The 23126-nt window shown below is 32.9% G+C and overlaps 1 protein-coding gene across 2 annotated transcripts in view; it reads right to left on the bottom strand.

Annotated features, from left to right (window-relative positions):
* The window catches only part of LOC149065787 (laminin subunit alpha-1-like), a 438052-nt gene that overhangs the window by 329882 nt on the left and 85044 nt on the right, over positions 1–23126 (bottom strand). Inside the window, exons 8-11 of one of the 2 annotated variants that reach the window (XM_089253835.1) lie at positions 15350–15468; positions 5819–5980; positions 2825–2881; positions 935–1090 (exon numbers count right to left, since the gene is read on the bottom strand). In XM_089253835.1, coding sequence (XP_089109961.1) covers positions 935–1090; positions 2825–2881; positions 5819–5980; positions 15350–15468 — 494 coding nt within the window. The remainder of the gene's footprint in view (positions 1–934; positions 1091–2824; positions 2882–5818; positions 5981–15349; positions 15469–23126) is intronic. The other variant, XM_089253836.1, reaches the window with a different exon arrangement.

Here is a 23126-nt window from a genome sequence, read left to right as displayed (position 1 = left end):
TTTTTTGAAACTCATCGTGAGTGAAGTGTAATGAATGAATAATTGTACTGTTGTAGGCCTGTTGCTCTCTGCAGCGAGACTTTCTAACTCAGAGATCGGCTCGCATTCACACTTCAAAGTTGGTAACTGCAAAAAACCAACTTCAGCTGACCACCGCTGTGGCGACGGTGGGGTTTGAACCTGGATCCTCAAGATGCAAGTCTGTCACTGGAAGAGATACTTCTAGTATGGTGTTGGCTGAAAGAGGCATTTGGTAGAAGATGAAACTTGTGCTGGGGAAATTTGACTAAAGAAAGTAAAGTTAATTGGAAAAATGTTGATAAAGAGGGAAAAGATTATTAACAAAAAAAGGAAGGAGGTTCATTTTTTTTAGAAACCAGCTTTTCTAGCGACGGGTAGCACTTTTTGGAAGTATAAGAAAGGAGGTGCATGTGTTAAGATTCATTAAACAATAAATAGCAAAGAGTTGAATAGCATTTTAGCACGGAAAAGTATAGTATTTGCATGCACTTATTCATCCACTTGCATTTCCTCTTCAAAATTATTTTGATGTGTAAAAATTTGCGAGACTAAAAAGCACTGTCATAATAAATCTGTCATAAGAAATACCACCCTAGGCAGCCAATTTGTCGCTTCATGCCTGGCCCTCAAGGAAGTACCCCTCTTGGCCCCAAACCTTTTTCACTCTATATAGATAAACTCTATTTGGATTTCAATGAGATTGCAATCAAATTTGCAGATGATGTGATACTTTGAATGAAGTTGATTATAGCAAGGAGGAAGCAAGGTAGGGGTTGCCAAAAAAATCTTTGTGAGAAGGAGGTTTCCAAAAAGTTTGATATATTCGCTGATATATAACCATGCATTAGAGTCCCATGAAAAATAATCATAAAACTAAAATTTGGTCAATTAAAATGCATTCAAATATGCTTACTTTGCATACACAATCTCCTTCACAGACAGTACCACCAAGTGTTCCAGCTGAGTGACAAGGACATGGCTCACATAAAGGATAATTAGTAAAACCCAATGCACATTTATTACATTTTTTCCCTTCAAAGCCAATTTTGCAAATGCATTCTCCTGGTTGCTAAGAAATGTGAAAAAAGTGTAACATAAACATGTTATGTTTTTTTTATAATCAATAATGTTACTTATAAATAGGTATAATAATATGTTTTCACAAGAAAATCAAAGATACTAACAAAAAAGTTTTTATTAAACAGAATTCTATTGCTCAATACATTCAAATTTGATTATGCGAAATCTTCTTTACTTTTTAATGATAAAATTCTTTGAATTAAAAGCTCCATTGAACAAAGAAGCACTTATAAAAAAACATAAGTGGGGAAGGTTCAACCTCCTCCCCTTGAGCCAAGATTATTGTGTTACTTTGCAGGATAAAAAAAGAAGATGTTGCAGCACCCCCACTTTTTTTGCACATTGAAATTTTGTTCATCATTATTTTCATACTCGGATAGGTTCATTTTTGAATGAACTTTTGCTATTTTTCTGATTTTTATCTAGTCTATGGCAGCGGGTATAAAGCATTAAAAAACACAAACACTGTGGTATATATAAAATTAACGCTATATTCTTTCATTGGCGAAAAAATATTTTTTCATGATGCAGAATAAGCCAACTGCATATATACAGTAGAACTTGGTTAATTTGAAAAAAAAATTAAATTCATTTAGTTTTACATCTAATTTACTGCAAAAAATACCTGCTTAATTTGTTTTCTTTCTTTCTTTTTGGATAATTAGAAGTCGAAGGAAAAAAAAACACAATTTCAGAACAGGGGAACACAAAAGTCACACAATACCTTAAGCTTACAAAAGCTTGAAAAATCTTGATGCGCATTTCAGTACACCATAAGTGCTACTTTTTTAAACCTTTAACAGATGTGCTATCATTATGACTGATAAGCAATGTGTAGAGAATTTTTAGGCAAATTTTAGCAGAGGATTAATGCAAGAGAGATCACAGGGTCAATTTTTAATTTAGTCTTTCTCCCACTGAAATGTATGTCAAAATGTGCACCAGAATTTATTTTTCTTTCCAGTAGATTTATTTTTTTTAACAACTGAATTTGGAAAAAAATATTCTAAATCCTTAAAGAGCTTACAACTTGAATCCATCATAAATGTTTGGATGACTAGCAAGTTAACTATTTCAGAAATGGCTCATAGCTCTGTACAAAATCCTACAATGATAATTAAATTAACGAAGCTTTCTCAGCTCTTTCCCATGTTTGCATTGTTCAGCCAAAGTACATTGAGACTATTTCCCCCACCTGATATGGTTTCTGTTGTTCCACCTATGAATTGTAAGTAAATGTTGTATAATTAAAAAACTTGAACATTTTAATTATCCTTAAGTGTAGAAAATATTATTAAGCATAAATTGTACTAGGTAAATGAAGATCTTGATACCTCGTAAAAAATCGCAAAAAATTGGGAATATTTTTTTTAGCAAATGGTCACAAAATATTTTTCAAAATAGCCTGCAATCAAAGTCAAGCAATTCTACAGTGATGCCCTTTCAGAACAACAAAATAATTAGCTTACATTACTTATGTGCAAAATTGTTTGCGGTTCTTACAAACTTCAAATTAACCAAGTTCAACTGTGTATATATCTCCTATATTTAGCATAAATAAGTATGTGACATACCGAATAAAATGGGAAGCAGTGAGATTGCAAGCAATGTATAAATGCTGATAACTGAGTGCAGTGCAAAGGATGAAGGGAAATAACATTAAAAATAAGAAGCCATGGGATGTGCAGCATACATGCATGTATACAGAATGCTTATACCTTACCCTTAACCGTTTCTGTTTGTTTGTTGAAACCATATTAAAGTTCAGTATGACTTGATTCTAAACAGTATAAAAGAATATTTTCACTGTGAAGCTATGAAGTTAATAAACACTATAAATGAACATAAATAAAAGGTTGTCGCCTTTCTGATAATACAGGAAAGTGAGTTTGAGCAAAACACACATTTCACAGAAATTTCTGCGCCGTTAACTAAGGGAAAAACTTTTTCAAGCTCCCCCCTAGTATTTTTAGTATTAAAATTTAGATATTTCAAATTTGAGATTAATGCCTTTGAGAATGCCTTAATGTTTAGCATTTCAATAAATATATATATATAGAGAAAAATGGTACTAAAATAAGATGTTATGCTGATGTTGTTTAAAGAGTAAGGAGTAAACCATCCACACATTTACAGACAGTTAGATCACCTATAACAGTACAGACCTGTGGCCAGCGGAAATGAATCCTTCCATTTATATAGGTGCTATTTAATTATTGTTAATAATATTCACACCTAATAATTATAATACTACAAAAATGTTATTAATATACATGTTATTATTTAAACAATGCACATTGAACTATCATTCAGAATTAAATCATTTTCATCAGTTGTAAATAAATGATATTCGTTAGTGGGCTTGCCTAGATTGCAAGAAGACTGGGTGTTCAATTCCTGACAGAGATAACCAACTTTTCTTTCCAAAATTTATCTTAACATTAATGTAGTGAAACATCTCAATAGTGAACACCTATGCTACAACAATTTTTTTTCATTAATGTAAAAGTGTCTGTTAATATATAGTGAAATGCATTGAAACCCTATTCCACTGGCTTCAATTGTCCATTAACAGGAGGTGTCTGCTAACAAGAAGTGTCTGCTATGGGAGGGTCTATTGTATTCAGAAAGTCTTGGTGTGCTGGGAACTAAGAAGAAAACTCTCTCTACTGTCACCACATGGTCCTATTTGAAAGTAAGCTGCAATGTCTGTGGGCGGGCAGAGTGTGGAAGGGAAAGAGACGACGACGAGAGAGAAACAAAACACGCGTCTAGTCAGACAAACGACATTTAATACAAGCAAAAATAAATAACTATCATACAGCAGCGGTCAAGTGGAGGGAAAAAGAAAGTCCCCAAAAGAGGGAAACGTTGCGCATATGGGGAAAGAACATGAATACACACAGTAAAAGGGGGAAAATGATATTATTCCAACAATGTCTTCATTGAAAGCTAACACTACTGTGTGTATTATAAGGAAAGGTGAGTCAGGTATTCATGGTATATTGGTTTGTGTGCATGCTTGGATTGCAAAAAGATCAGGGTTTGATTCCTGGCAGAGACTATAACTTTTCATTCTGAAGGTTGACTCTGCATTAATATCAAGAAAATCTCTTTTCTGGAAATGATAAATTATTCAAGATTGACCTAAATGATAGTTTTTCAAATAGTATGTAGCCTTGAGTATGTATACATATTCAAAAATAAATGTAAAGAATTTTTTTTTTTGGTTGAAGACATTATTATTGTTAAAATTTATTCATAGGTAAAATTTTTTTTTCATTTTCTGAGGATGAAATTAACACAGTAAATTTTGATTTTCGATGTAATTGATAGCATACCAAGTTTGATTGAATCAATAGTTTCAATCAATAGAGGAAAAAAAGACAACATAGCATTGGCAGATAATACAGTTTTGGCACTAGTGAATGCAGTTTTCAAAGCCAAAACAAAAGAGCTTCTGTACCCAATGAAAAACATGGTAAGATGAGCGTATCTACAGGGCCAGAGTTGTTTATCCAAATTTAGTATTTAATTTTCATTCTTGACATTAAAGTTGCTGTCATCTGTCTTCATATGATTTACTGGGCCCATTGAATATCATTCAGATATCATTCAATTCCAAATGAAATTGTGGTAGGGCAAAGGAATGGAAAGCATTGATTCAGTGTCTGTTCAATTCTGTGATGTTAGGTCAGAATATGATATCTCTAAAAAATGGCTTTTTGATCTAGTAGTAAGTCTTGCTAATTATAACTAATTAGAAGTGAGATAAATGCACAAATACTGTTAAACAACATATGGCTAAACAACATACTGATGTATGATATTTTCATTTGTATTTGTGTGTATGCTTTATTTTTTATTTTTAAATGCCAATGAAAATGCTTATATCTCACAAATGTGGTTTTGGAGTTATCATGTTCTGACCAAATACCACAGAATTGTTCTCTACCATTGACAACATAAAAAATCCTATTCTTACATTGATACGAGTAGAACCCCCAACATTTGCTCCAGCAATGACACATTTGAACAAGAACTCAATTTCATTATTGTCATGGATATAGATGGGGTTTTGACACAGAAATGGTAAATATAAGTTCTTTCATTTTACAAGATTTGGAAAAGTTGATTTAAGTAATCGCTGAAAAAGAAAAGGAAAAAGCTCAGAAATTTTGCCAGGAGTGTAATTTACAAACTCATTTTTAGGATCAAAGTCAAAGACATGAGATAGTTAAAATGACAGAATCTGTTGTATTTGAGGATTTAGAAGTAATTTTCAATCCCAACTAATCAGAGCTCACCAATGAACATCTTTTGGTTAATCTCACATGTGATAAAATAAACACTTGAGAAATATTTTGTACTTTTTCTGTTTAAAAATCAACTTTTTTTATGTTCCTTTCTTTTAAAAAGAACAGATTTTTTGAAAAGATCAAATTAGATCGTAAAAAAAAAATAAGATGCAAAAAACAAGAATATATTGATAATAAATAAGAATATCTAGATGAACACATGTGAATCAGAATACAAGAGGTTAGTATCAATATGAAGAGATTTCTTATGCTCATTAATTTAATTTTTTTAAACTAAACTATTACCCAGTATCACTTACGTACAAGCCTTATAGGAAAATATAATTATTCGAGCACAAAACATGTTGTAAAACATTTCTAGAAGAGTATTGATACTATATGAATTATTGAAAGCTTACCAATCCTTCATCTGTAAAACTGTCATCTTTCACACAATCTCCTGTCATACCTGGACCGACACACTCACATTTCCGGCATGGCTTTGAATGATTTCTTGCCACATCGAAAGGACGAAAATAACCATCTTCACAATTTTCACAATTGATACCTGCTGTATGATGCTATGAAAAAGTAGTAGATAAATCAAAATTTTTAGTAAGAAATCTTACTTTTTGATATGAGAATTTCTAAAACTAAACCAATTTCAATCAAAGTCAGTGAAACATATTTTTGTAAATTTTTATGTGTTAGTAGTTTTTTTTACTTTATCAGGAATTCTACTCAGCAGCAAAGTGGCACATCAGCCTTTGGATAACAGCCATGGGTACGAATCCACAAAGGAGCATGGAGACATAACCATTCAAAATCAGTCTACTTATATTAAAGTTCCTGGTACAATTAGCCCTTAATGCCCCTGTGCTTAAAATAACAATGTTGTGACAGGAAAATAATGAAAAATGATCAATTTAGAACAATTGAACAAAGTACGTAACTCAGTCTTTATAGTTGTTGGAAAAATATTGATACATTAACATCATAAACACTGAAGAAAAAATTATTGCAAAATATACAAATATAAAAATGTAACATTTGTGTGGAACATGATTGTTGATGATGATTTGTAGCCAAATTATGTGGACCCTTTATTAACAATAGAGACCAATTCTTTCAACTTTAGACCAATTCCTACAGAAGCTTGAGGCAACCATCGATAGATGGCACCTTCCTTTCCAACTCAACTTATTAATGGCAGTAAATTGCTATGTGGCTAGACCTGGTGTGAGGTGATTATTTCATCAGATTGGAATTACCATTTATTATGAAGTCTGAAATTAATGAATAAGTTAATTTAATGTAATTTGTTAAAATATAATTATATTTTTCATAAATTATTGAATATTATTTATTTTATTGATGAAAATTATATTCGATTATTTTTATTTAAAAATAATTGAAAAATAATGAGAGAAGAAGCTTTAGAATTAATGAAAATGAGAATTTATGCAAGACTTAATTTATTTGGAAATACAGTAGACTCTTGCTAATCTAGCACGTATCAACCTGTCTAACACTGGATTGCTGAACAGATTGGATTAGCTGAGTCTCTACTGTATTGAAAACTTTCAATAATTTTGAAGGCCCCATATTTTGACTCAGGGTCCCATATTTGATCTGATCGGTGATGTCAAAATCATGTTTGGATTTGCATCATTCCATGACTCAAAAACACAAAATGGACAGGATTCATGGACAGCCATCCAATTTTCAGTCGGGGTGGGGAAGGAAAATTTGGTCCCGATCAGTGACCGCAAATTCAAACTTCAAATGACTTGCATCATTTCCCAACTTTGAGTTGCTGAGATTTTCAAGAGCGTCAAATGTCAGTTTGACTTGTATTCTCTCGATAAAACCGGATCAAATTCTTTGTTGTGTGCCCAGTATCAGCTAGTGCAAGCCAACTAGTTTAGTAGTTAGAGTTATTCGATAGACATACGCTTTGATATCTTGGGACAAGTAAAAGATAGGCAAGTAAAATGTGCTGTGAGGCAAGGTGAATCTAGTCATGTCAAATCAAACTTAAAAACCTAGAAGTTTCACTTCTATCATGCAAGATTCTCAAGCAGGCTTTTTTTAAAATTTAAGTCGTCATGATTAAATTTTCATCAAAATTTGTTTATATTACCACAATCTTCTCACCATAGTTTCACATACGACTCAAGGTTCAGATAGTAGACATGTCAACGATTATTACCCAATACGAATGTCAATTTTATTAATCAAATACATAATTTAACATGTACCAAGAGTATATATTGAGACATAATAAAGGATTTACATACATATTTGAATTAGATATATTGTCAACTTGTGGGACAAAAAATTCAATTTTTTCAATTTTTCACAAAAAACCTCGGTTTTGTACCCAAAAAACCTGCCTGGACTGTTAAGGACAAATATGGCGTTAGGTGGGGAGACCCTCTGGATAAGTTTAAAAATAACTACATTTTCTGCAATGGTGGCAACAATGTGTGCTTTGAGGAAAGGTATCTTTAGATTCAAAAACTTCTTCTACTGTTTTCAATGTTATTTATATTTGATATATGCATCCAGACGTGCCAACTTTTGAAATCTGGAAATCCAGAGAAAAAAAAAATTGTGAAAAAAATAAAAATAAATAATAATATCAATTAACAAAAAGTGCCGCTACCACCAGGTATATCCTGTGTATGTCGCTAAGAGAATATAATAATGCAAAAGGTTTGCCAATGTCTTGAAAAAGCAAAAACTTTTGTTATGAATTCATATGAACAGAGACCATCAGAATTCACCAATTTTACCATAATAGTGTAGGAGAGCATGTAGAGTTTAGTAAAAAACCTTTGTAAATTTTTTACAACCATGTGCTGTTGGTTCTTTATGGCAAGTGGAATTTGAAAATGTTTGGTGTCAGTTTTCATTTTCAAGGGCACATGGTTAAATTAAATGTGAAATCGGTTAATTGTTATAGATTTTGACTTTTGGACATGTGTAATTTAGTAAAAATTTCTGTAAATTTTTGTAACACCAAGGTTGTATTGGTTCTTTAGGGAAAGAGGAAGTTTAAAATGTTTGGTGTGTAAATTTTCAATTTTATTTTCCACGTCGCCAGGTAAAATGAAATAAAAAAAATTGGTTAATTTTCAAAGTTTTTGACAAAGTTTGTTTTTTACCTAAACAATATTTTTAAAATTTTGATAACACAAGATATAATATTTTGCTGAAAGGCAGGCATATGAGAAGAGCTGTGAATGCTCATGTTGTCACGCTGGAAGTTTTATTTTGCCTCTTGATGGAAGAATTTGGTGATATAATGGATTGAAAGTCTACACATCTGGAAGCAGTGAAACAAGTTCAATGTTCATTTCCAGTGCAAGCAAGATCCCCCAAATTATCCAACTAGCTCATAAAAATGTAATTAGTAAACTTAGAGATTATGAATTCAGTAAGCATTTAGATGTCTTTCGCAAAAATCTGAAAAGTCTGCAACTTTTAAATTCAGCCAATATTATATGAAAATGAGTTTACATCTTCCAGTGTTTATAATGGCAACTTGACTTGAATTGTAGCGTCTGCATTTGGCTGTCCTTGTAGAACTTTGTCCATTACTTTTCACTGAAAATAGAATAAAATATACCCAGCTTGTGCCCGAGTATCTTGATAAAATACCTTCTTTGGAAACAACGGAACCAGAGGTACGGAAGAAATTTGAAAATGGAAACTTTTGCATTAAAAAAGCGATATTTCATTCACAAGTATTAGAATTGATCATGCATTAGATTGAGGAAAAATTGTACTCTGAAAGCTATTGGTGGCATACGAGGTAAGACATTGACTAAGTATTTCCTTATTGCACTAGAACTTTCGAGATTGTCTAGAGATGCAGAAACAATGTGTAGCTATTCCAGTGTCAGGAAATCAAACCACCACACAACCAGCGCCGTCTTAACGCATGAGCCCACCCGGGCGTGGCCCAGGAGCCTCAAGAGAAGAGGGGCCTCACAAAAATGAAATCCAGTTGAAATTTTCTAGGATTTACCAGGTCGGGCCTCTGAAAAACCACTTGGCCAGGGAGCCCATGATACTCTTCAGACGGCCCTGCACACAACTTAACACAAACGGGTGAAAATCATGATGACTATGTAAGAAACTACAAGCAGTCCTGCAAACCTGTAACCCATTCAAAGAAGATTGTGGCAAATTCGTAAATGTCGTTAAAAACTCTATAATGCCTGATAACGTTAGACATGATATAAGTAGACATGAAGATGAAGGTAGAAAAGCTTTTGAGACTTTTGTGAGTGAGTGACAGAATAACAGAGAATACAAACAAAATGATGAAGATGAAACTGATTACTTGGAAATCTGCTAGAAAATTTGTTACGATTGAACTCAACCAGAAAGTTATGGAATTAAAGGAGAATAGATCTGATCTTTTTTTGCAAGAATGACTGTCAAATCAAGACCAGACATTGATATAAGAGCTGCTGTAGGTAGTTACAAATTCTCGACTGTATATAGAGCATTGTTTGCAACTAATGTTTCATTGTTGCTATGTAATGATAAGAGTAAGCTCTCGTACCTTCTATAAGAAGAATCTGTTCCTCATTTGCCAACACATGCAGCTCATTTCAGGAATGATGTACAGGAAGAACAACCAGATGCAGTCATTTCAAATGTGCAAATGTGAAGGAGATGAAGGAAAATGCATGAATTCGCGATTGCGTACTGTCGATGTATCTGATGGCGATTCTTCAGGATACATGACTAACTGAACCAAAATGTGAATTTTTTACCACACTACAATATCTACACTAAATGTAGATTGAATTTGTGCAAATTTCTGATCACTTTAATGCGGAAAATATCATTATTGTACAAAATATTTGTAATGTCCATTTAATTGCTACAAAAACTATAAACATGTTGAGGGGTCGCATACTCTTTAACATGGGGAAATTTAAACTATCATTAAAAATACTATTTAACGATTGATTTATTAGAAAATTTTTCCTACAATTTTTGATTTAATATGCTAACCTACACCAGTATAAAATTTTACATATTTTTAATACTTAATTTTTTTTTTTAAATTTTCAAAAAAATTCATTAAAAACAGCTTGCATGCATGATAAAATGATATGACATCCACGTAACCATACAATATTGAAATTAAAATAAGGAAAATGGTTCATTTCATAAAATGAACTAAAAGATTCAAATTTCATTGACTCATTCTTATTTAAAATCTAATTTAAAATTTAAATTTTGAAAAATTCAATTTTTTTTTGTAAAACAAATATATATGTATGGATCTGAAATTTTTAAATTCATTTTATGAAATGAACCCTTTTCTCCATTTTAATTTCAATATTGTATGGTTACATTTATGTCATGTCATTTTATCATGTGCGCAAGCTGATTTTTAATGTTCTTTTTTTAATTTTTAAAAAATTAAATATTGAAGGTATGTAAAATTTTATACTGGAATACACAGTAGTACAGCATATTTAATCAGAAATATGTGAAAAACAATATCTCATAAATCAATGGTTAAATGGTATTTTTAATAATATTTTAACTTTTCCCCATGTTAAAGGGTATGTGACCCCTTAAATAGTACAAATTTTACCTTATGATTGACTAACTTAACTCTCACGGTGACAATAAAAATTGACACCAAACATTTTTATGTTCCCTATACCTTAATGTTACATTATAAACTTGGTGTACAAAATTTACATAAACTCTCAGCAGGAACTGTGTATATTTTGTTTTCAATTTTTCATGCCATCTGCAATGTCCACGTTTAATTTTCAACACAGCAACCATATACCATATCGCAACAGCGACCTCCTATTGCTCCCATAGATCACCATAGCTGCCGTAATATGTGGAAACCAGTCAAAACGTATAAACAGACTCCAGATCACACCAAACCAAACAAAAACAAATTTGGAAGTGTGGCTGAGAACATCAGGTATGATTCTGACAGCATGATAGAACTGTAATGAAAGGAGGGGCAGGGGAATTTTATGTATATATATGCTGAATATAGCACACTCATAAAAAATTGCATGATCTGGGAAACTGCTTTTGGTTTTCAAAATATTGTGAGAAAAAGAAAAACTAGTTTTTAGGCTATTGGTAGATGAGCATGATTATTGCAGTATGGAGAAGTTGACGGAATGCAAAACAAGTTGTCCGACAAATTTTGTTTTATGGAGGAACCAGTTTCAAAATAGAAAAAAACTGCTTGTTTGTCAAATGCTGCTGCAACACACTAATGCACTCCTGTTAAATTTTTGTTTATCCAAATATTTGAGTAGGTTGAAGAAGGGGTCTTTAACAGGGGTCTTCTTTTTTGTCTCACGAGTACCATTCCTCCTAAACATCAGAAGAAGAGCACCCTGGAGTTGAAAGCCTTCCCCTCCCTATTCCACCATAGAAAACTCATTTTCCTCTCCAAAATCAGTAATCTACACAGCTGAAAAAAGAATTTGACCTCTCTAACACTTTCAACTAAAATTGAAGACGCATTCACCATGACAATATTTTTATGAAGCCATGTAATATCTCTCAACATTTAATTTCATCCAGATTTGTATCAACATTTCAACAAATTCCTTGGTGGATCTCTCATAAACCTCTGTTGTAAGTTTGATAGGTTCGCGATTGAATTTAGTAGGTTTGGTTGGATCTGGTTTCCGTGGATGATAATCCTAGTGTTCAAATGTGACTCAAGCTGTTTCAATTAATTTTTCACAGTTTGAGATCAAAATATTTTGAAATTGTCAGATCATCATTCTGGTGCATATCATCTTCTACAGATTAGAAAACATCTGTTGTTTATTTTTTAGTTTATATTATCTTAATTACATTCACTAAGTAGGTTAAAATATTCGACAGAGACTACATTTTGTTACACTACCCTAATCCAGAACTACAGAAAGCAGTCCCTGGTCACAACCCTTCCTCCTGTAAAGTAGGTATATTTAAATATGATGCAGCTTTTTTTTCAGGAAGTGTGCTACACGAACTTATTTACTGAAACAACATGATACTAAAAAGAACACTGTAAGTACAAATGTTGCTCATTTTCCTGAAGAGAAAAACAGATTTTGAAAACATAGATTGACTGAGTATAAATTTAAACTTTTTTTTGAGCAAATCAATTAATTCAAAAATCAGAATCTTCTGCATAAAATGCCAGCTGAGTATCCACAGGTCTGAAACACTTCTGCTACATACAGGGTGTATCAGGGTTGTTTGGTTTAAACAACGTTAGTTCTAACCAAATGGTTTTATTAAAAATCAAATAAAAATGACCTAAATATATTTTTTTTCTTTGAAAAATATCATATTGGTTCATCATTAGCCAAAATTTTTAATTCTTACCACATTTTATATTCTTGGGGACATTCTGATGGTATATCTTCAAATGGTATAAGGTGGTATAAGTGCTTTTTTTTCTAAAAAGTCTCATAAAAGTGGCCTGAATGTATATATTTTTTTCATATAAAATATTTTAGTTATTTAGTGATATACAGAAGCCAAAATTTCTCATTCTTACCACATTTTCTAACTTTTGGCTAGATTCTGATGCTCTATCTTTAGCAAATTCATGAATAAGGATTGCATTACACATCTAAATTTAGTGGTGCATTATCTCTTACAGGGTTTTTTGTTTTGTTTTTTTTCCTTCAAAAGAAGCAGCAACAGTAGTGACGCCATCATGCTAGGGACAGGTGGTCTTATAATCCAATAAAGATACCAGCTGTTCCTAAAGGACAAAGACCAGTGTACTAGTAACTACATTACCTTACATGCATTTTCATTTTCTTTCCCATAAGAAGTAGCACATCTGTATATCACCCAGTCTTAATATATTCAATATTTTTTTTTATACTTTCACCATTAAGCCCAGTTAATCAAGGTTCTACTGTATAGTAGTAACTGATTTACGAAAAATAATCAGCTATATACAGGGTGATTATAATTTGAAGTTTTGATTCCAAAAATTTACAATAAGAACTACTGGTCAGAATGACTTGAAAATTTGCATGGATACTCCTGAAGCAATGAAAATTTCTTTGGCAAAAGTGCAAAATATGCAAGTAGATGATGCTGTACTTGGCAAGCAGGATAATATCATTTTGTGTAACCACATCATTTCGGCACTTCAACAACATCAGTGAGAGGATAGTACAACTTTTATCAAGATTCAGATTGCAATACCAGCAAAGCAGCTGCTGAAGAACCATTTTGACAATAATAGGATGACATGACACCTGGCTGTCAGTTCACCTGACCTTAACCTGACTAGCCTTTTGGCTTTGGGAATACCCCAAAATGTTATGTGCAGTGGTCAAATTGCAAGCACATCCACATCATGACATACTCTGATCTGTTGTTGAACAAGCATTTTTATGCTTTCACCTCATAGCCAGAACACAGTGGAAAACATATTTAATTAACATTTCTTAAATAAGTTGTAGTTTTATTTGTTCAATTACTTAATTTTTTGTAATGTTTCCATGAATTATGAAATCGTGCAATGCTAATTAAGTTATCATTTTGCCCTGACTGGCTGTAATTTCCATTCTGGGAGCAAATTTTCCATATGTTGGATGAGTACAGTGTCGTTAATTTTACATTTTAAAATATTTTTTCCCCTTTGCCATTTAAAATTCCATTGCTTCAGGAATATTCATGTAAATTTGGATGTCATTCTGATGACGTTTCTTTTTTTAAAGTGTTTTGAAATCAGAACTTTAGTTATAATCACCCTCTATATCGTAAATCATCGCTAATTAATCTGCATTATTTGTGCTTCATTAAATACATTATATTCACATAATTTTAACACAGTTTTTGCAAAATAGCTTCCTAATTAAGCATACTGAAAGTAACTGGAGGAAAAAACTTTATATTATATGGTAAATAATAACATTAAGAATTTTCAAACAAAGTAATTTATTAAGTTAAGCAAAAAAAAAAGTGGATTTTTGTTGAAGCAAATTTGTAAGAAATATTTGTAGATTAATTAATACTGGAATAGAGTTAATTACATTAATAAACATTTTATTTTAATTAATTATTAGAAGTTTGAATGATTTTTCAGAAATTTTATTGTTTTTAATGTTACTGCTATTTAAACCAAAAAAACCGGGGTGTATATCAATGAAAGTATAGTAGTTGGCTATAAAAAGTGTTAATTATAGATCAAATAAAAAAGTCTTCAACATAGGTCGAATTGAAAAAGATGAGTAAGTATATACTGCATTAATCTCAATTTTTCTTGCTAGCAAGTGGTATGAGTTATGCAGTGCATCAAGGTTTAGACAAAACAAAAGCAATGACTGATATTTAATCACTTGCTTGGAAATTCTTTTTAAATGAGCTAATAGTTTTTTAAAAACATAAAACAAATTCTAAACTCATCAGATAAAAATTTTAGAATTTTTCAGCTGTGTGTTATAAGCAAAGTCTGTTATAGTGAGGTTCTACATCATTTCTCTTCTAATTCAGACGGGTTCTATTATAGAGTGGTAAATTTAGAAATGTGAAATATTTACTTCTACTCATGCTATTTATACCATATACTGAGCCATACATGAATCTTGTAAACTGAAACATTACATATACTTGGGAGTTTGGGAATCATTTTCAAAAATTTCGCATTGTTTTGATCAGCAATCTTCAAGATTTAGAAGAGAGTGTATGATAAAGTTCAAAATAAATCAGTTATTGCAACTTAAATGGTTCAATAATTGTGCAACAAGCATTGAGTACTCTTGATGTTTCAGTGAGCACAGCGGTGCTTGTGAGCAACAGGTTGAAGATGCCTGCTTTACAGCAAATCATCAACTACTTTTCATACTATATATTTTGATGCCGAATGTCATCAAATATTATAAAAATGAATAATTGTGATGATGCTGTCTACCCACTTGACAACCAATGCAAACACCCCCACCATCCAAGTTTCCATTTGTGTCAATGCTTTTTTTTTCTACAGCAATCTTCTCATCATAGTAGCAACTGTTTGCATGACCATAACATTCACACCCTGAAAATAAAACACATATAATTTACATTAAAAAGCATTATTTATATTACTTAAATTAACAACGAATTTGTTTTCAGTAAATTCTGAAAACAATTCAAACTTGAATATTTCCTTATTATACTACCTCATTTTCAAAAAATGTAGTTTTTTTGCCAAGCAATGTAACAAGATAATGAACAAATAAAAAAAAGATTTCCAATATTTTATTTTGTAAATTTCTTATCCAAAACATTATCCAAGCATTATTCACAAGGTAGCCAAAATATTTGGACTCAAGTCAGAGAGGCCCGAATTCCTTCCTTGCCCAGGACCTCCTCATGTCTAGGTCAAACTCTGGCTATCTGTCATATACTTTTCAAAGCACCAGTTGCTACGATATTATTTAGGTCCAAATTTTTAAAAAATGCAATTTTGTATAATTTCAAACGCAGGACTCTCACCTCTTTCTTGATTGAAACTGGCAAGCATCAATGGCAGGAAGAATCATTTCAATTGATTATTTTCTTTTACAAATAATTCTGAATGAATGTCATTGAATATTCACCATTGTTTTATGAACATATCAGAAATTTCATAAGATTGCAACAAATTTCAACTTTCAGCTCAAACATTGAAACAAAAAAATTCAGAAGAAACCATGCTAATTAAACTTAAAAAAAACAATAAATAAATTCTTTGAGAGAGATATGCTTGATAATATAATTATATCAATGAGTAATGCTATTAATATAGTACTATACTTATATTAATTATGAGAAGATTTCGAATTGAGTTGAATCAATCCCTGAACATGGATCATTTTCTTTCAATGAAAAACACTACATAAGTCACCGTAAAAAATTTTCAGTTAAAAAAAAAAATTTTTTTACTAAACTGACGCCATTGCGAGAAGAAATGCATCCGATGCTGAAGGAGTGTGTATTCACTATCCATATATTCCTTGGAATATTCGGAAGAGAAACGATGCTTATTTTTGTAGATAGCACCAAAATTTCACTTTTATCCTTATATTGTTATAATCAGTGCAGATATGGATAGCATTCTTCATAAGCATGAATAGATAGTACCGCCCAAGTGTGTTACTGAAGTTGAAAATCGGTCAATATAAAAGGATTTAGTTAATATCAAAATTTAAAAAAAACCATTATATTGTACTTATGGTGTAGATTCAATAAACATTTTCTGTTTCATTTCTTTTCGGACATCAAAATTACAAATACAAACACAAAGGCCACAACAGGCAAATTTCCTAACGAGGTGGCTGAAAAAATCAGGGACGTCATGACGAGCTGTTCACCATTGATATTTGTGTCTGTGCGTAAGAGTTCTTTTATGAATGCACAATAGCTACTTTACTTTTCCTGGAAGCCGCAGATAATAACCATTACTAGGAGCCTAGGGTAAAGGGAGCCGTGGATGACAAAAGTTTAAGGACCACTGCATACGGTGATGATGATGAATGTCATTATGTATAAAGAACACCATACAAAAAGACCACAGCCGTAGGTTAATGAACAGTGATGCTAAATTCATGGCCCTCCCTCCCCATACATCCTGCCGCAGGGTCCTGAGGCTAGCTTTCTGATGGACCACTGCTGTAGTGAATTTACAACGTTAAAAAAAATGATGAGAATCGTGTTGGGGCCCTGAAACCAGAACCAACCTCATCTTTGTGGGGGAGGGCATAGCTTCAATAATGACTTAGTCAATGGATGAGGGGTTGCAAGTGCCCCTCATCCATTTTGGAGAGGAAACTTTCATTTTTGGAGCAGAACTAAAAATTAACTGTATCTGCAATATAAGGAGTAATTTTTCTGTGAAATGCCAGAAGTTTTGCCAAAAATGGTTGGAACGAATAATTCTATAAATAAATTTCCTTCACAAATTAAAGTCCATTTAAATTTTTTCTGAAGTATCTTATGTCACCACTAAAACATGCATTACTGAAATGATGAATAAAAATTATTAGACTCTTTTCAAATTAAACAGCATGAATACTGAAAACCTAGGCAGCAAGAATTTCTGCTGCTTGAACACCAAAATCTTATTCATCCTGATATAGCAAAAAAAAAGTGTAAGCAATATAATAAGGGTTTCTATGAAAAAGAGTTAGCTTCTCACAGAATTTAAAGAAATGATTAAATTCAAAAGCAAAATGCAAAAAACGAGAAAAATATAAATGCCTTATTTACTTAAACAATTTCTCAAGTTAATAGCAATTAATAGATTAAAAATGTTTTTTTCCCTGCTGTTTTCTCAGCCTGAACACTGTTACAATATTTTCTATACGAATCACGAGTCACTTTCAGAAGAGTTCAGCCTCTCAATGACATTTTTTCAAATTTTTAAAGCCTTGAACATAAGATTTTGTGTCTTATTCCATTAAAGCATCGGATGAACAGATTTTTCACTGTTCAAACAGACTTTTGTTAACACTGAACTTTCTTCCACTGTCTGCATTACCATGTGTGAAAGATAAAAAAGCTTTCGCCAAAACTGGCAAAACTTTGAACTTTGGGCTGCTTTCAAGGTTGCAAAGTTTAAATATGTCTGCCCAATATCTATCTCTCTATATTCTCTGAAATAAATTTCACTTCTTGTAATTCTTTGCATTGTAGTGCAAGATGCAATGTTAAGAAACATCCCAGTAATACATGAGGGAGTAAAGTACCATCCCAGCAATGCACGAGAGGAAGTGCAAAAAACAAGAAGAGAGGGTGCAAACATTTCATTCTTTCCGAACATGCTTTGGAAAGGTAGGACATTTACATATAATAGGCATGGCCCCAGGCCCGGACCAGATTTTCACTGCACCCCCTTTATGATGAATTTACAGTGTGAAAAAACAAAAAAAGATGAAAATCGTCCTGGGCCAGGGCTGGAGCCTTGTCAGTCCACCCCTTGTGGGGGCCATGATAATAGGTATCTCTCACAGAATTATGTAAAATGAGCATGCTCCTAGTACAAACTCCTTCCTTTGACTATTATTAACAACATACCCCTCTCCCACCAACGCAGGGATGGACCGCACGTCCATATTGGGCGCCGCTCTAAGAGGGGTGCCAAAACGGTTGAAAGGGTGAAAAAAAACTTTGTCGACCAAAAAAAAACGTGGTCAGTAGCGCCAAAAATAGGTTCTGTATGGGTAGAGATTTTTTTCCTCGAGCCGGCCCTGTTCGCCAAATCTGGATTTTCACGATGTGGAATTGTTGCGATCTTCAACCGCCAACGACAACCACAGGACCGCATAGTGGCTAGACGACCAAACTATGGATATTTTAGCTGGTTTTTACAGATCCAGTTTCTTCCCAATGATCTGCAAAAAATTTTGGTGATTTAAACAAGTAAACCAATCCCCCTTTTCGATTTTTCACGAAGGCGCGTGTGCGATCTTGTGGACAATAATGCGAATTTATGCCGTAGATATGCTGTTTTTGAACACAGGCTGGTAGCCGTGAAATTACTGTTATTTTCAGTACGTAACCCTGCAGGAAGGAAAACTCTCCAAAATTGGAAAATTCGGCAAGTTCATTCAGGGACTTTGATAGCCCGTGGGTTATACTAATAACAGGAGTACAGGAATTTGTACTTCAAGGTAGTAGAACTACTTTCCAAGGTCACGAGATAACACGATTGTGGTAGATGGTGAGAAGTGAAAAAAAATTGAAGTTTCCCCCTCCATATCTTTTTCCTTGTCTCGGAGAGAACGCGTCCCATTAACAAAATTTTCATGCTTCTTTTTCCTAAAGTCTGGGTATTTGACGCACTACAGTGCATTAGCGGTACCTCCGCGAACCACAAACAAGAATTGCCACCTTGGCGCACAATGAAGCAAGATAACTGCTTCGGCTCAGTTTGGTGCAATCGGCGTAGCTCTTGCACCCCTGCATTAGCAAAACCAGTCCCAGGGGGATGCTGGACCTCTTATTCCAGATGGTGTTAAAATCAGTGACAGCAAGCTTTATTGATCTATTGCAGTTACAATAAATCTGGCATGAATAGCGCATATTCACAGGAGGAAAAAAAACTTTAGCCGTTTCCTTAATGGATGAAACTTCATCCTTAATTCCTTAAATCCTTAATTCCTTCATTCCTTAATGGATGTTTTTTTCCCCATAGGCACCAATATTTATGATGGCTCCCTTGGAAAAAGGGACAGAGTTTTCGAAAACTTATTTTTTCCTCTCGTCCTCCGATTGCCCCTTATGTCCACTCGTAGCCCCCCAATCATATCTGAATTTGGTATCGCCCCCCTGAAGAGTCCCAGTGCCCACCAGGGGAAATATTGCCCACTTTGGGAAACATTGGTTTAAACTAAATACAGCTGCTCTTCTCTTAACCTTTTAACGGCCAATGTTCCCAATTGGGAACATACTTTTGATTAATTCAAAAAAAATATTTCTCTTTCACGAAAATAACTGATTTTTTTTCCCTGAACATATAAGGTTCTGAACTTAATTTAGAAGAGACAAAAGTTATTCGATTCAGCTCTTATCATATCAATTATTATTCTAAAATCACCCATTTTCAAGGGAAAATATCTGTAAGTTTATGTTTTAATTATTAAAATAGTTTTTGTAAACATACATGCATCTCAATTTTTTTTTAATTGTAGAATATTGCCAAGAATGATAAGAAATGCTCAATGAGACAAAAAAAAATTTTGTTCGAATTCCAGGGAACTTTTCCTGCGATTGTTCCCAATTGGGAACATTGGCCACTACTGACTATTCTAAGTGCAATGCAGAGGAGTAGCATTGCGCAAAAACAATTTATTGCTTTTTCCCTCTCTCTGGTGTGTCTCAAAAGGAAGGAAAAGTATCAAATTTCACATTCCGATGTTTACATGCAGCACCCCCTTTTTTCTGTGACTCACCTTGCCCCCCCCCCTTCCCTCTACGATATTTTGTTGGTATGTTGGTCTTTCAGTTCTCAGTTGATATCTGGTCTTGTGACTTTCTACACTTCTTTTTACCATCTTTTTTGTTATACTAGTAGCTTATTAGACTGAGTTTGAGGGATTCTGATATATCACATCTCTCTGATGAAGAATTTGAAATGTGCCAGCTACTGCCTGATGAAAATGAGCGGGTTACAGATAAGGAAGATATCGATGACAACATGCTTGGCCCGGTCGTTCCTGCAGGTGTTTGTGGATATCTGTGTTTTAAGATCACCACGTAGTTCATTTGTGGGTGAATTTGCAGATCCTATCAACATGCCTTCTACATCAAAATTGCCTTTCAAAGATCAGATAATTACCCAGTCAAAAAATAAGAAAACATCATGTGTCAAGTGCCAAAAGACTAAAATTCATGCAACCGAAGTGGAAAAAAAGTACTGCATTCGACAAAAATATAAGTGAACCTACTGAAGCAATCAGTCATAAGTTTCCTGAGCTAAGTGCAAGCCAACTCGATTGATATTTTTTTCAAATTTTGATCGCAAGAGTACCTCAGTTACTTGGCTGAGATGATAAATATTTATGTCGCACAACATGGATCGAATTTGAAAATTGAGTGGAAAAAAATCGCAAAGTTTTTTGGATTGGTTTTGCTAAATGGGTATCACAGAATACCAAGTGAAAATTATTACTGGGGTACTTTCAGTAGACACAGCAGTACCAATCGTCCCCACTGTTATGCCGAGAAATAACTTTAGAGACATAAAAAATAACTTCCATTTGATGGATAACTCTTTCTTACAACCCGGTGATAAGTTGGCTATCTATGATGAATTAAATGAAAAATTCACACACATTCGGTTTGGGTTGTTCTATGATAAACTAAGCATCAATGAATCAATAGTACCGTATTACGCTCATCATTCAAGTAAGATGCTTATATGGGGAAAACCGATTCGCTTTGGATTTAAAATTTGGATGATTTGCTCAAACAATGTGGTTTTCCATATAAAATAAGTATATGCTAGTAAGCAGTCATCGGAGCCTGTGCCTTTAGGTACCAGAGTTGTAAATAATATTTTCTCTCTCTTTATATTTTTAAATAATATCTTTTAACTTACCAAGGGATCCATACAAAAACCTAAATCCGTGTGTATGTATTCTTTTGTGAATTTTAGACCAGCATTTCAGCTCATCATAAGCTCTTTACTATAATCGAGATATATATGCCTTTTGAGTATATTCGAGAGAAATTTATTTCCATCATTTTTAAAATTCTATATATATATTCTTTAATTTTTAAAATAAATTTATTAAATGATGACGAATTTTGCATCATCCTGTAAGATGGCTTCACTGCGAAAATTATGTTTAGTCAGATCCGGATCTAAACGCATAGGGAATTTTTTTTTCTTCAATTTCTCGATAGATATCTCTTAACTAAAAAATCAGAAGGAGAAATTAACAAAAAAAAAATCAAAATCAGTTGGAATCTGAATTCGGCCGGTAAAAGGTTAATAAATGGATTTTCGATGGACATATTTTCTGGGGGGGGGGGGAAGAAACAACACACACTCATGCAGAATCCATTCAAACAACAAAATTTTCTGAAGATTCACTTCTATTGAAGATCAACTTCTTTTGAAGTTTTCAATGAAGGAACTGCTGGTATTCACAAGATATTATAATAGTTTCTCTATGATGACTCAAGAAAATTTCATCTAGAACTTCTATGAATCATTAAAATCAAATGTATTATAATCCATTTCAGGTTAACTTTGCAGTGAAGGGAAAGGTAGAGAGTGTCCTTTGCCAAAAAATATAGATTCCCATATATTGGAGGTTTATGATGATCATTTATATAGAAACTTTCAATTTTTACTATGATTTTGAAAAGTACTGAAAAAATAACATTTTGAACTGATGTTTATTCATTTAAAATTTTTAAATTAGAAAAAATATTGGTTACTGTTATTGAAAATCCATGGCAACTTCAACAACATTTCGGCATGATACGCTAGAAAATTTCCTCACCAATATCACTGTTGTGCTTTTTTCATTACATAATTATCTATATTATATTTTATATCGTTATTTGGTTAAATTAAAAAAAATAATAATACGATAATGATTCAAAATTTTTCATTTAGTTTTGCATGCAGTAATAGGCTTACATCCAGATGAATATTCAATCAGTTTTTTTTCTCCAGAAAATAGGCTTCAATGAATTCAGACATTAACTGATAGATTACAGGAAGTGTTCCTCTTCCACGAGAGCACCGATACCAATGCGAGATGCTCTTTATGAGTGTAGGTTTTGGTTTCAGGTCCTCTTTTTTTTTTTTAAATACATAGTGTTACAAAAAAAAATTTTTTTTGTGCCTGGATTTTTTCAACTGATTTTGACTATATCTGATGTGCTGGTTTCAAATATGAAAACAGTTTTTCCCTATCAGCTCTAGTTTTTGAGATTCAGCTTAGCTAAACTACATAATATTTTAGCATTGAGTGTAAGTGGATTCGTTTTTTCTTCCACTTTTTTCTTCCTTCTTTATAAAGCTATCAGCTGATTGTATGAAGCTATATTTATTGACATAACCTAGTGTTTACATCTAATATAACTACTGTTTATAGCTGGGAGGGTGTCATGGCAATCAGTGTGTTACTTTTCTCCCTGTGTCCAAGTTAGATATGTGTGGTCCAGCCTTCATAAAGCATGGTTGTGGGACAATCCAGATCTAAATAAAGTTTTATA

The sequence above is a fragment of the Pholcus phalangioides genome, unplaced genomic scaffold (genome assembly GCF_987345545.1).
Source record: "Pholcus phalangioides strain wild (caught in Gottingen) unplaced genomic scaffold, Ppha-v1.0 ptg000039l_1, whole genome shotgun sequence".
Taxonomy (NCBI): Eukaryota; Metazoa; Arthropoda; class Arachnida; order Araneae; family Pholcidae; genus Pholcus; species Pholcus phalangioides.
The sequence above is the reverse complement of the archived record's forward strand: the minus strand, read 5'-3'. Positions and strand labels throughout refer to the sequence as shown.